The following is a 15,993-nucleotide window of genomic DNA, read 5'->3' on the forward strand; positions in this document are numbered from 1 at the left end:
AAATGTATATGCCCTACTAAAAAATAAGATGGCTTTCATTTGACACAAAACTGTACACGCTCCTAAGTTAACGTTCTGACAAAAAAAGGGTGCCGAACCACCACACAGTAAGAAACTGGAATCTTGTCCGTCCAAGAGGAAGTATTCAGACTGCTACCTACAGACACAGGCCTGTGTTGCCTTCTATAGACAGGTTGGTTGTTTAGCAACAAAATCAACATTTTTGCAACTACTATATATATGGCAAAATAGACAGGGTTGGCTTAGATTGTTGACAACATGTAGTAAACTATATTTCATGCAACATTTTCACAATGAGCACTAGTTGTCTCAGTTAGTGAAATTTAGCATAGCCGTGACTTCAGTCAAAACAAGACATGGCATCAAGAACAAGATAAAACTAGCTGAAACTAGCCACCTACGATTCCCCACATGGCAGCTTCTTGTCATTGTTGCTAGCTATCTGACCTGCCAGAATAAGAACAACACAAACTTCTGCCCCATTGAAGCGTGTGCATCGTTTTCTTGATGCTGTCAGGTGGTATTATACATTTTCTATTGTAGATATGTAGTGGTGTAATAATGTTATATGATGTACTGTTTTATATGTAATCTAAGTGCCTTAATGTGTTTGGACCCCAGGAAGAGTAGCTACTGCCTTGGCAGCAGCTAACCGGGATCCCTAATAAATACAAACACAAACCTGTCTAGTGACTCTGCTTAGAGCGCAGCAGCCCACCCACTGACTCCAAACACAGATATAGTGATGCAGATAAACTCCGCACCCTGGTATTTGTGGTGCTTTTACATCAAATGAGCATGTGCCGTTCAGAAACAATGCAACAGGCCTTGGCACAGGCTGGCAAGGAAGCCCTTTCCACTAGAGACGCTATATAGAGAGCAACCCTCCCTTACACAAACTAAATCTGCAAAAATTATTAAATCTTCTCAAACATTTATAGGACAAGCCATTTGTAAACAGATCTATTGAAGACACATTCATCCCAATCCAACACAACAGTACATCAGCTACCCGCTACCCATGTGGCGCAAAAAAGGGGTTGACCGTGTGTGTTCTTTTTGATACTGTCGCAAAGCTAACTAAAATCATAGCACGGAGACTGCACTTGTGAATGATGTCAGACCGAGGCGCTGCATCTGTCCTCGTGCTCCTAGATCTTAGTGCTGCTTTTGATACCATCGATCACCACATTCTTGTGGAGAGATTGGAAACCCAAATTGGTCTACATGGACAAGTTCTGGCCTGGTTTAGATCTTATCTGTCGGAAAGATATCAGTTTGTCTGTGAATGGTTTGTCCTCTGACAAATCAACTGTAAATTTCGGTGTTCCTCAAGGTTCCGTTTTAGGACCACTATTGTTTTCACGATATATTTTACCTCTTGGGGATGTCATTTGAAAACATGTTACATTTCACTGCTATGCGGATGACACACAGCTGTACATTTCAATGAAACATGGTGAAGCCCCAAAATTGCCCTCGCTAGAAGCCTGTGTCTCAGACATAAGGAAGTGGATGGCTGCAAACTTTCTACTTTTAAACTCAGACAAAACAGAGATGCTTGTTCTAGGTCCCAAGAAACATAGATCTTCTGTTGAATCTGACAATTAATCTGGATGGTTGTACAGTCGTCTCAAATAAAACTGAAGGACCTCGGCGTTACTCTGGACCCTGATCTCTTTCACATTTTAGTTATTTAGCAGACGCTCTTGTCCAGAGCGACTTACAGTAGTGAATGCATAAATGTTTTCTCCGTACTGGTCCCCCGTGGGAATCGAACCCACAACCCTGGCGTTGCAAACACCACGCTCTACCAACTGAGCCACACGGGACCCTTTTGAAGAACATATCAAGACTGTTTCAAGGACAGCTTTTTTCCATCTACGTAACATTGCAAAAATCAGAAACTTTCTGTCCAAAAATGACACAGAAAAATGTATCCATGCCTTTGTTACTTCTAGGTTGGACTATTGCAATGCTCTACTTTCCGGCTACCCGGATAAAGCACTAAATAAACTTCAGTTAGTGCTAAATACGGCTGCTAGAATCCTGACTAGAACCAAAAAATGTGATCATATTACTCCAGTGCTAGCCTCCCTACACTGGCTTCCTGTTAAGTCAAGGGCTGATTTCAAGGTTTTACTGCTAAACTACAAAGCATTACATGGGCTTGCTCCTACCTATCTTTCCGATTTGGTCCTGCCGTACATACCTACACGTGAAGCTACGGTCACAAGACGCAGGCCTCCTAATTGTTCCTAGAATTTCTAAGCAAACAGCTGGAGGCAGGGCTTTCTCCTATAGAGCTCCATTTTTATGGAATGGTCTGCCTACCCATGTGAGAGATGCAGACTCAGTCTCAACCTTTAAGTCTTTACTGAAGACATATCTCTTCAGTAGGTCCTATGATTAAGTGTAGTCTGGTGAAGGTGAACGGAAAGGCTGGAGCAACGAACCGCCCTTGCTGTCTCTGCCTGGCCGGTTTCCCCTCTCTCCACTGGGATTCTCTGCCTCTACCCCTATTACAGGGGCTGAGTCACTGGCTTACTGGTGTTCTTCCATGCCGTCCCTGGGAGGGGTGCGTCACTTGAGTGGGTTGAGTCACTGACGTGGTCTTCCTGTCTGGGTTGGCGCCCCCCCTTGGGTTGTGCCGTGGCGGAGATCTTTGTGGGCTATACTCGGCCTTGTAAGTTGGTGGTTGGAGATATCCCTCCAGTGGTGTGGGGGCTGTGCTTTGGCAAAGTGGGTGGGGTTATATCCTACCTGTTTGGCCCTGTCTGGGGGTTTCATCGGATGGGGGGGTCTCTCTCTCTCTCTCTCTCTCTCTCTCTCTCTCTCTCTCTCTCTCTCTCTCTCTCTCTCTCTCTCTCTCTCTCTCTCTCTCTCTCTCTCTCTCTCTCTCTCTCCTCTCTCTCTCTCTCTCTCTCTCTCTCTCTCTCTCTCTCTCTCTCTCTCTCTCTCTCTCTCTCTCTCTCTCTCTCTCTCTCTCTCTCTCTCTCTCTCTCTCTCTCTCTCTCTCTCTCTCCTCTCTCTCTCTCTCTCTCTCTCTCTCTCTCTCTCTCTCTCTCTCTCTCTCTCTCTCTGCTCTCTCTGCTGCTGCTGCTGCTGCTGCTGCTGCTGCTGCTGCTGCTGCTGCTGCTGCTGCTGCTGCTGCTTGCTGCTTGCTGCTTGCTGCTGCTGCTGCTGCTGCTTGCTGCTGCTTGCTGCTGCTGCTTGCTGCTGCTGCTGCTGCTGCTGCTGCTGCTGCTGCTGCTCCAGTTCCAACTGTTCTGCCTGCTGCTATGGAACCCTGACCTGTTCGCCGGATTTGCTACCTGTCCCAGACCTGCTGTTTTCAACTCTCTAGAGACAGCAGGAGCGGTAGATATACTCTCAAAGATCGGCTATGAAAAAGCCAACTGACACTTACTCTTGTGTTACTGACTTGTTGCACCCTCGACAACTGCTACGATTATTATTATTTGACCATGCTGGTCATTTACGAACATTTGAACATCTTGGCCATGTGCTGTTATAATCTCCACCCGGCACAGCCAGAAGAGGACTGGCCACCCCTCATAGCCTGGTTCCTCTCTAGGTTTCTTCCTAGGGAGTTTTTCCTAGCCACCGTGCTTCTACACCTGCATTGCTTGCTGTTTGGGGTTTTAGGCGGGGTTTCTGTACAGCACTTTGAGATATCAGCCGATGTAAGAAGGGCTATATAAATACATTTGATTTGATCTTTCCCGCAGAGGAGAAAATTGCTATCAGACATGCAATTTAAAAGTCCATAGTTAAACCACCAGTTAAGAGGGACAAACTGGTATTGCCTTCTTCAGCTTGTTGATATAAAGAATCCTTTAATTTAAATGGCACAGCTGAAAGTGCAGTGGGTCTACTCTCTGAAATCCTCACAGAAATCAAAACACTTATTCGGTCACTGAAAATATGGTTATTGTCAGCCTTAGGGCTCTAATGTTCATAAACAGCCATTTGAATGGGGTGGTATGTGTGTTTTTATTTATATAGGGACACTGAGGTAAACATTACATCCAATGTCTACTAACCTAAAGATGCACCATGTGTATGAGCTCAAGTTATCCCCTTGTAATTATCCACTATGTTCTGAAGAGCAGGGAAGCCACAAGGCCAATTTAACAGGGTGTGGTTCTCTCCAAGAGCATGGACAATGGTGGTTTACCATTAATAGTCACCACGATGACCTTGGACGAGTTTGAAATCCATTAGCCACTTTGCATAATTAAAACAACTTTAATCCAAATCAGACCATCTAATCTATACACCATTAATCCAAGATGGCGTAGCAGTCAGACATCTTTTGTTCTCGTCGTGTCCCGTGTATATATATTTTTATATCTTTTCTTCGCATATCTTTTTCATATTTTTTCTAAAACTCAACTTCAAAACACTCTCCTGCAACCCGCCTCACCAAATGTTGTGCGGATCAGTTTTTTCTAAAGTATTATTCACCTCAAATTCGGAATCCCCCAACAGAAGCTAGCCAGCTCACTTGCTAATAGTCAGCTAACCACTGCTAGCAGTCATCAGCTAACCTTTCGCTCGGAAAGCTCTCGCCAGTTTGTACAACGTGACTCAAACCAGAGCATACCGGACCTAAAAACTCATTGCCTGCATCCGTAATGGGTCTGCGGTCAAACAACCACCCCACATCACTGTCAAACGCTCCCTAAAACACTTCAGCAAGCAGGCCATTCTAATCGACCTGGCCCAGGTATCCTGGAAGGATATTGACCTCATCCTGTCAGTAGAGGATGCCTGGTTATTCTTTAAAAAGTGCCTTCCTCACCATCTTAAATAAGCATGCCTCATTAAAAAAAATGTAGAACCAGGAACAGATATAGCCCTTGGTTCTCTCCAGACCTGACTGCCCTTGACCAGCACAAAAACATCCTGTGGCGTTCTGCATTAGCATCGAACAGCCCCCGTGATATGCAACTTTTCAGGGAAGTTAGGAACAAATACACAGGCAGTTAGGAAAGCTAAGGCTAGCTTTTTCAAGCAGAAATTTGAATCCTGTAGCACAAATACAAAAACGTTCTGCGACACTAAAGTCCATGAAGAATAAGAGCACCTCCTCCCAGCTGCCCACTGCACTGAGGCTAGAAAACACTTACCACCGATAAATCCACTATAATTGAGAATTTCAATATGCATTTTTCTATGGCTGGCCATGCTTTCCACCTGGCTACCCCGGTCAACAGCCCTGCGCTCCCCACAGCAACTCACCCAAACCTCTCCCACTTCTCCTTCACCCAAATCCAGATAGCTGATGTTCTGAAAGAGCTGCAAAATCTGGGCCCCTACAAATCAACCAGGCTAGACAATATGTACCCCCTCTTTCTAAAATTATCTGCCGAAATTGTTGCAACCCCTATAACTAGCCTGTTCAACCTCTCTTTGTATCGTCTGAGATTCCCATAGATTGGAAAGCTGCCGAGGTCATCCCACTCTTCAAAGGGGGAGACACTCTAGACCCAAACTGCTACAGACCTATATCTATTCTACCCTGCCTTTCTAAGGTCTTCGAAAGCCAAGTTAAACAGATTACCGACCATTTCGAATCCCACCGTACCTTCTCTGCTATGCAATCTGGTTTCAGAGCTGGTCATGGGTGCACCTCAGCCACGCTCAAGGTCCTAAACGATATCATAACCGCCATCAATAAGAGACATTACTGTGCAGCCGTATTCATCAACCTGGCTAAGGCTTTCGACTCAGTCAATCACAACATTCTTATTGGCAGACTCAACTGCCTTGGTTTCTCAAATGATTTCCTCGCCTGGTTCACCAACTACTTCTCTGACAGAGTTCAGTATGTCAAGTCGGAGGGTCTGTTGTCCGGACCTCTGGCAGTCTCTATGGGGGTGCCACAGGGTTCAATTCTCGGGCCACTCTCTTCTCTGTATACATCAATGATGTTGCTCTTGCTGCTGGTGATTCTTTCATCCACCTCTACGCAGACGACACCATTCTGTATACTTCTGGCCCTTCTTTGGACACTTAACTAACCTCCAGATGAGCTTCAATGCCATACAACTCTCCTTCCGTGGCCTCCAACTGCTCTGAAACGCAAGTAAAACTAAATGCATGCTCTTCAACTGATCGCTGCCCGCACCTGCCCGCCCGTCCAGCATCACTACTCTGGACGGTTCTGACCTAGAATATGTGGACAACTATAAATACCTAGATGACTGGTTAGACTGTAAACTCTCCTTCCAGACTTACATTAAGTTTCCAATTGGCTCATTCATCCCCCTCTCCCCTGTAACTATTCCCCAGGTCGTTGCAGCAAATGAGAACGTGTTCTCAGTCAACTTACCTGGTAAAATAACGGATAAATAAAAATAAATACAAATAAACATCTCCAATTCAAAATTAAATCTAGAATCAGCTTCCTATTCCGCAACAAAGCATTCTTCACTCATGCTGCCAAACATACCCTCGTAAAACTGACCATCCTACCGATCCTCGACTTCGGCGATGTCATTTACAAAATAGCCTACAACACTCTACTCAACAAATTGGATGCAGTCTATCACAGTGCCATCCGTTTTGTCACCAAAGCCCCATATACTACCCACCACTGCGACCTGTACACTCTCGTTGGCTGGCCCTCGCTTCATACTCGTCGCCAAACCCACTGGCTCCAGGTCATCTACAAGTCCCTGCTAAGTAAAGCCCCGCCTTATCTCAGCTCACTGGTCACCATAGCAGCACACACCCGTAGCACGCGCTCCAGAAGGTATATCTCACTGGTCACCCCCAAAGCCAATTCTTCCTTTGGCCGCCTCTCCTTCCAGTTCTCTGCTGCCAATGACTGGAACGAACTGCAAAAAACAAAATAATTAAAGCTGGAGACTCTTACCTCCCTCACTAGCTTTAAGCACCAGCTGTCAGAGCAGCTCACAGATCCCTGCGCCTATAAAAAGCCCATCCAATCTACCTCATCCCCATACTGTATGTATTTATTTATTTATTTATCTTGCTACTTTGCACCCCAGTATATCTACTTGCACATTCATCTATTGCACATTCTACCATTCCAATGTTTAATTGCTATTTGTAATTACTTCGCCACCATGGCCTATTTATTGCCTTACCCTCTTATCCAACCTCATTTGCACATATTGTATATAGATTTTTCTACTGTATGTTTGTTTATTCCATGTGTAACTGTGTTGTGTCGAACTGCTTTGCTTTATCTTGACTAGAGGTCAACCGATTATGATTTTTCAACGTCGATACCGATTATTGGAGGACCAAAAAAAAGCTGATACTGATTAATCGGCCGTTTTTAAAAATGTATTTGTAATAATGACAATTACAACAATACTGAATGAACACTTATCTTAAGTTAATAAAAAGACATCAATAAAATCTATTTAGCCTCAAATAAATAATGAAACATGTTCAATTTGGTTTAAAAAATGCAAAAACAAAGTGTTGGAGAAGAAAGTTAAAGTGCAATATGTGCCATGTAAGAAAGCTAACATTTAAGTTCCTTGCTCAGAACATGAGAACATATGAAAGCTGGTGGTTCCTTTAAACATAAGTCTTTTAAGAAAGGCATTGATGTTTATGGTTAGGTACAGTGGTGCAACAATCGTGCTTTTTTCACAAATGCGCTTTTGTTAACTGACTTGCCTAGTTAAATAAAGGTGTAAAAAATAAAAATAAAAGAACAATAAAAATTAAAAATAAATAAATAAATAAATAAATAAATAAATATCGGCCGAATCGGTGTCCAAAAATACCGATTTCCAATTGTTATGAAAACTTGAAATCGGCCCTAATTAATCTGCCATTCCGATTAATCGGCCGACCTCTAATCTTGACCAGGTCGCAGTTGCAAATGAGAACTTGTTCTCAACTAGCCTACCTGGTTAAATAAAGGTGAAAGCAAATTTAAAAAATAAATACCAAACGAAGACAGAATGTTCAGCTGGAACGACAGCACAAGCCCTACATGAATCAAATCCACACATTCAGTTGGATCGTTCCAATATTGTTCTATATTCAGATGGATCATTCCATTACTGAATTCATAGACCTCAAATGTGCCTATACCGTCCACTCTGATGAGAGCAATGTCTGATAACTGCATCGTAAAACCCAATAGTCTTGTCGATGCTATCAAATGACGCATGTCCCAGCTGACTGAAAGATGTTGAGTGTCTCCAGCACCCTGAGGGTAAAAAGCAGTGTCTCTGTGCCACCTGTAACTCAAACTCGAGATCCCCCAGCAACAGGTCTGGGTCTCTGAAGAACAGCCCAGCTAAAACGAGGCTAATAAGACCTGCAAGATATGGTGAGGGTGAGACCAGACGACAGGAGAGCACCGACAGGAGAGCACCGACAGGAGAGCACCGACAGGAGAGCAGCGACAGGACGACAGCGACAGGACGACAGCGACAGGACGACAGCGACAGGACGACAGCGACAGGACGACAGCGACAGGGCGACAGGACGACAGCGACAGGACAACAGCGACAGGACAACAGCGACAGGACAACAGCGACAGGACAACAGCGACAGGACAACAGCGACAGGACAACAGCGACAGGACAACAGCGACAGGACAACAGCGACAGGACAACAGCGACAGGACAACAGCGACAGCGACAACAGCGACAGCGACAACAGCGACGACAGCGACAACAGCGACGACAGCGACAACAGCGACAACAGCGACGACAGCGACAACAGCGACAGCGACAACAGCGACAGCGACAACAGCGACACCGACAGGACAACTGCGACACCGACAGGACAACAGCGACAGGACAACAGCGACAGGACAACAGCGACAGGACAACAGCGACAGGACAACACCGACAGGACAACACCGACAGCGACGACACCGACAGCGACAACACCGACAGCGACAACAGCGACAGCAGCGACACCGACAGCGACAACAGCGACACCGACAGGACAACAGCGACAGGACAACAGCGACAGGACAACAGCGACAGGACAACAGCGACAGGACAACAGCGACAGCGACAACAGCGACAGCGACAACAGCGACAACAGCGACACCGACAACAGCGACAACAGCGACACCGACAACAGCGACACCGACAGGACAACAGCGACACCGACAGGACAACAGCGACACCGACAGGACAACAGCGACACCGACAGGACAACACCGACAGGACAACAGCGACACCGACAGGACAACAGCGACACCGACAGGACAACACCGACAGGACAACACCGACAGGACAACACCGACAGGACAACACCGACAGGACAACAGCGACAGGACAACAGCGACAGGACAACAGCGACAGGACAACAGCGACAGGACAACAGCGACAGGACAACAGCGACAGGACAACAGCGACAGGACAACAGCGACAGGACAACAGCGACAGGACAACAGCGACAGGACAACAGCGACAGGACAACAGCGACAGGACAACAGCGACAGGACAACAGCGACAGGACAACAGCGACGCGACAACACCGACAGCGACAACACCGACAGCGACAACAGCGACACCGACAACAGCGACACCGACAACAGCGACACCGACAACAGCGACACCGACAACAGCGACACCGACAGGACAACAGCGACACCGACAGGACAACAGCGACAGGACAACAGCGACACCGAAAGGACAACAGCGACACCGACAGGACAACAGCGACAGGACAACAGCGACAGGACAACAGCGACAGGACAACAGCGACAGGACAACAGCGACAGGACAACAGCGACAGGACAACAGCGACAGGACAACAGCGACAGGACAACAGCGACAGGACAACAGCGACAGGACAACAGCGACAGGACAACAGCGACAGGACAACAGCGACAGGACAACAGCGACAGGACAACAGCGACAGGACAACAGCGACAGGACAACAGCGACAGGACAGGACAACAGCGACAGGACAACAGCGACAGGACAACAGCGACAGGACAACAGCGACAGGACAACAGCGACAGGACAACAGCGACAGGACAACAGCGACAGGACAACAGCGACAGGACAACAGCGACAGGACAACAGCGACACCGACAGGACAACACCGACAGGACAACAGCGACAGGACAACAGCGACAGGACAACAGCGACAGGACAACAGCGACAGGACAACAGCGACAGGACAACAGCGACAGGACAACAGCGACAGGACAACAGCGACAGGACAACAGCGACAGGACAACAGCGACAGGACAACGCCGACAGGACAACGCCGACAGGACAACGCCGACAGGACAACGCCGACAGGACAACAGCAACAGGACAACACCGACACCGACAGGACAACAGCGACAGGACAACAGCGACAGGACAACAGCGACAGGACAACAGCGACAGGACAACAGCGACAGGACAACAGCGACAGGACAACAGCTTTGGTTGCCATTCCCTCCCATGTATTTTAAAGAGCGCTTTGTGAGGGATGAGGGATGATAGGAAAATATATGCAACGATCAAGGGGGGGTGGGCGTCCAGCTGTGAGAGCAGGTTTATGGCCATGACTTCATCTGTCGATTCAGCTGTGAATGTGAACACGTTCACATGACTCAAGGTAAGGGGCTGGTTGGTCCCTAGTGTAAAACCATGCTACATTTGCCACAATAGTAGGTAAGCTACATCAGTCGTATCAATCTTATCTGTGTTCTGAAATAGTCAACACCGAACTGTAAATTGTTTTTCCCACAGTGGGCAACTGTCCACGTACTTAGATGGCAAACTAAACACATTTTTTAAACTGTCAAAACATTCTCCATGCAGTTTCACAGACCGATCTTGAGTAGTAAAAATGGACACACTGGTAGTCACAAACTTTGGACGCTCTGGAACAGATGGGTATCATGCAAAGAAAAAGCAATGAGTTCAAACAGTCACTCACCTACCCATGGGGCAATCCTTTCCTGCTATGGAAGAGGAGATAAAGAAAAAAACTGAACAAACACCACAAGACGATGCAGACCACAGCAGCAGGAAGTGTCAGGAAAGTAAAAGGAGGAAAAGTAAAAGGAAATCAGAAGAAAAAGTAGAATGTGTCCAAAGGAGGATATTGAAACCAGAACGAGCCAGGAGCCAGGGACCCCTAAACACACCAGACAGAAATCTGCACCCAGATTAAACCAGGCAGTGTGTTTAAAGCAGCCTTTCCCAAACTCGGTCCTGGGGACCCAAATAGGTGCAGGTTTAGGTTTTTGCCCTAGCACCAGCTGATTCAAATAATCAACTCATCCTCAAGTTTTGATTAATTGAATCAGCTGTGTAGTGTTAGGGCAAAAACCAAAATGTGCACCCCTTGGGGTTAGCAGGACTGAGTTTGGGACACGCTGGTTTAAAGAACTTAAAAGACCCATGGCATGGAACTCTGACAACCTCCCAACATACCTTCCAGGCTCTACATCATACACTAAAACCACACACGCAGCTACTGGTAGTGACTTCACTTGTCAAACAAACTACAGTAAATTACACACATAGGTATCATGAATTATGATGGCTGTAATTTTGTCCATAATATCCTGTAGCCTGTGTGTACATAATTCTATCCATAAGGCTGTTTCTTGTTGTGCTTGTGCACAGAGAGCCCAGACAAGACATCTGTTCCCAGATTAGACCAGTGTGTTTAAGAGCAGAGGCTTAAGACCTGGTGGCGTGGAACATTGAAGGTTTCCAGACTCAACCAATTAGGCTACTAAACTTCAAACCCAGTCACTTACTGAGACTATAATATACTGGCTGTACATCCTATAGGATGAAGGGTAAAAGAGGGCATTGTTGCAGAATAACTAGCGGACTGCTCGTTGCAGTATTGTGTGAAAATGCTTGTTGCAGAATTGTAATTAATGAAAGAATATCTAGTAGACAAGACTGTCTGTTCCTAGGCCATCATTGAAAATAAGAATTTGTTCTTAACTGACTAGCCTAGTTAAGTAAGGCTAAAAAAAACATTTCAAGTCATGAATGCTGTCCAGTGCAACGTTACCCTGCCCTCTGACATGAGTGCTGGGGAGAAGGTGTGCTGGCAAGTCAAGGCAAAATGTTTGAAAAATGCTATCAATAACATTGTTGAATCTGGTTATTACAACCAGATTCAGATTCCTCTTTCAACAGTGTTGTTTCTCAGCAGACGTATCATCTGGGTGCTTTCGAGTCCAAGACCAAAATTATTTGCCCATAGGACTCTAACTGTGATGATTTTGTTCTCTGGTCATTTGCCAACGACAGTCTTCAACTTGGGGAGGTGTTGGCTTGCCAGGCTTGGTAATCTAGTCAGCTCACAGACTGAACTGTGTCAAGCAAACACTTGGTGCTTGAGGTCAAAGTTCTTGTTTACCTGCCTTGACACTTGGCCAAAGCTCTGCACCAGAGTCTGGCCCACATAATGTCATCTCCAAGCAACATCATGTCTTCTCCAAGCAACTTACTGCATTCTCTGTAAGCACTACACACAGTCAGACATTATGGGACAGTTTTCAGGACAAAGGTAAGGCCTAGTCCTGGACTAAAATAATCTCCATGTGCAAGTCTCTTAAATACATCATCCTTTATATGAAATTGGCTAATGGAAGACTCCAGATCAGTCCAAGGAAATTATTCCACAAGGGAATAGATGCCAAGATTGTCATAAATACCATATGAGTTCAAGGACACTGTGTGAGACCAAAAGATGGATAATACACTATATAATACACAAAAAGCATGTCGACACCCCTTCAAATGAGTGGATTCTGCTATTTCAGCCACACAAGTTGCTAACAGATGTAATAAATCGAGCATACAGCCATGTAATCTCCAGAGACAAACATTGGCAGTTGAATGGCTCGTACTGAAGACCTCAGTGACTTTCAATGTGGCACCAGGACCGCCAAGTGTTGAAGCGCATAGTGCGTAAAAAATACTCTGTCCTCAGTTGCAATACTCACTACCGAGTTCCAAACGGCCGCTGGGAGCAATGTCAGCACAACTGTTCGTCGGAAGCTTCATGAAATGGGTTTCCATGTCCGAGCAGCCGCACACACAAGCCTAAGATCACCATGGGCAATGCCAAGCGTCGGCTGGAGTGATGAAAAGGTCGTCGCCATTGGACTCTGGAGCAGTGGAAACGCCTTGTTTGGAGTAACGCTTCACCATCTGGAAGTCCGACGGATGAATCTGGGTTTGGCGGATGCCAGGAGAACGCTACCTGCCCCAATGCACAGTGCAAACTGTAAAGTTTGGTGGAGGAGGAATAATGGGCTGGGGCTGTTTTTCATGGTTAGGGCTAGGCCCCTTAGTTTCAGTGAAGGGAAATCTTAACGCTACAGCATACAATGACATTCTAGACGATTCTGTGTTTCTAACTTTGTGGCAACAGGTTGGGGAAGGCCCTTTCCTGTTTCAGCATGACAATGCCCCCCGTGCTCGAAGCAAGGTCCATAAAGAAATGGTTTGTAGAGATCGGTGTGAAAGAACTTGACTGGCCTGCACAGAGCCCTGACCTCAACCCGATCGAACACCTTTGGGATTGGAACGCCAACTGCGGGCCTAATACCCTGACCTCACTAATGCTCTTGTGGCTGAATGGAAGAAAGTCCCAGCAGCATTGTTCCAACAACTAGTGGAAAGCCTTCCCAGAAGAGTGGAGGCTGTTATAGCAGCAAAAGGGGAGGACCAACTCCATATTAATGTGCATGCTTTTGGAATGAATTGTTCGACAAGCATGTGTCCACATACTTTTGGTCATGTTGTGTATATGATAATGAATGATGAAGAGATGAGAGAAAAGATAGTGTCTGGTGTAGGATACTTACTGAGTCGTAGTCGGAGACCAAGCCAACTCCTTGGCGGTGACTTGTGCTGTAGAACTGAATTCATGGTCCACTTGTTTGGAACCATTTAAGTCCTGTTTTTGGTTCTTCTCCTGAAAACTCACCAACAACACACCCCGGAGGAGAAGATCACCTATGGTTGGTCATCTTCATGTCTGTTCTCCATGAATGGTAGATTCCGATGGTCTGGTCTTGAAGTTTGCATTTAACTTTAATGTGCAATTTTATCACTCTCCATTTCGCCCAAAACCACTGTCGTTCTTTTTTGTAACGCCGTGCGTGCTCGTGTATTCGTTGTCTGTAGATAAGTTCGCTTGAGAGCACTGCAGTCAACCTGTTAAAAAACAATGCATTGAAATAAATCCAACCTTTCGTGAATAAACTAACCTGTCACACGACTGACTCAGTCTCCCACCAAAATGGAATTGGCTAATGGCTGACTGGTGCAGAATAGGTCTCACGCAAGTAATAAACATCGCCTAAAGGTAAATTCTGCAATATGACAAAAGGACACGCTGTTATGGTTTACTCCACTATGCAGCAATAACCTGTTACTGCACGAAAATAATTATTTTCGACGTCCACGTCCTAAATAGGCTTGAATTGTCCAACCACCGTAGCGTTCACCCCTCCCTCTCACCAGCTCACGATAATAAGACTATTTATTTTAATCATACATTATACCATAGGTGAAAGAAGCACCAACTACTATGTTGCAACTTTCGCCCACTGACGTCTTCGACATTGCATTCGCGCAAGTGAAGCAACTTGAAATCGGCAACGTAATTCCCCGCCTAGTCTCAGTCTGTCCCTCCGATTTTCAACCATCAAAAAAACTCTTCCATTCATTCAGGCCAGCTTCTAGTGTTTCCCTTTAAAAGTTGGTAGAATGTTGCAGCTAGGGGCGCCAAAGAGAGCATACGTAATTTGATTGTAGCATTGTTAACAAAGACAGTGGAGAAAAACATACAATGTTTCCCTTTAAACAATAAATAGTGTTTCAATAATCAGATATTGTTAAATTGAATCAAACATTCCTTTAGTTTTAATGGTCTCTATAGCAAGGGATACATTTTGATGTATGCAATAGTGCCTTGATTGATTGGTCCTTACTTGATTAGTCTAGTCACAGGGTTCCCCAAACTCCGTCCTGGGGCCACCCATGGGTGCACGTTTCGGGTTTTGCCCTATAGCTCATCAAGCTTTGATTATTTTAATCAGCTGTGTAGTGCTAGGGCAAAACCCAAAATATGTACCAATAAAATGGCGCCGAAAGAAATGACAGTAGTTTTACGGACGTCGAACCAATTGTGTGCTATTATGTGGGGGTTTTTCGTGTTATTTGTAATTTATTTTGTACATAATGTTTCTGCAACTGTATGTTACAGCAAAAAAGAGCTTCTGGATATCAGGACAGCGATCACTCACCTCGGATTAGACAATGATTTTTTTCTTCAACAAGCAGGAAGCACAGGATATACTGTGAACCCCTGACAAGGCTGACATTCCCGTAATTGGCCAGAGAAACAGACACAGGCACAGAGGACACAGAGCAGGGTGCCTCTTAAGGATCCGGAGAAGGAGAGTGGGAAAGGTGCCATTACCGTCAATATTACTCGCCAACGTATAATAACTGGACAACAAATTAGACGAGGTACGATCACGAATATCCTACCAACGGGACATCAAAAACTGGAACATCTTATGTTTCACAGAATCGTGGCTGAATGATGACATGGCTATTCAGCCAGCAGGATATACGCTGCACTGGCTAGATAGAACAGCACACTCCATTAAGACGAGGGGGGGGCGGTCTGTGCAAATTTGTAAACAGCTGGTGCACGAAATCTAAGGAAGTCTCTAGATTTTGCTCACCTGAAGTAGAGTATTTTATGATAAACTGTAGACCACACTATTTGCCAAGAGAGTTTTCATCTATACTTTTCGTGGCTGTTTATTTACCACCACAGATGGACGCTGGCACTAAGACCTCACTCAGTCAGCTGTATAAGGAAATAAGCAAACAGGAAACCGCTCACCCAGAGGCGGTGCTCCTAGTGGCCGGGAACTTTAATGCAGGTGAACTTAAATCAGTTTTACCTAACTTCTATCAACATGTTAAATGCGCAACCAGAGGGAGAAAAATTCTA

The 15,993-nt window shown here is 45.7% G+C and overlaps 1 protein-coding gene across 1 annotated transcript in view; it reads right to left on the minus strand.

Annotated features, from left to right (window-relative positions):
- Positions 1 to 14,647, minus strand: part of LOC115165604 (pleckstrin homology domain-containing family G member 5-like) — a 105,972-nt gene extending 91,325 nt beyond the window's left edge. The window contains exon 1 of the mRNA XM_029718817.1: positions 13,826 to 14,647. Coding sequence (XP_029574677.1) covers positions 13,826 to 13,910 — 85 coding nt within the window. The 5' untranslated portion in view covers positions 13,911 to 14,647. The remainder of the gene's footprint in view (positions 1 to 13,825) is intronic.
- Positions 14,648 to 15,993: the final 1,346 nt, after the last annotated feature.

This window comes from Salmo trutta, chromosome 28, assembly GCF_901001165.1.
Source record: "Salmo trutta chromosome 28, fSalTru1.1, whole genome shotgun sequence".
Classification (NCBI taxonomy): domain Eukaryota; kingdom Metazoa; phylum Chordata; class Actinopteri; order Salmoniformes; family Salmonidae; genus Salmo; species Salmo trutta.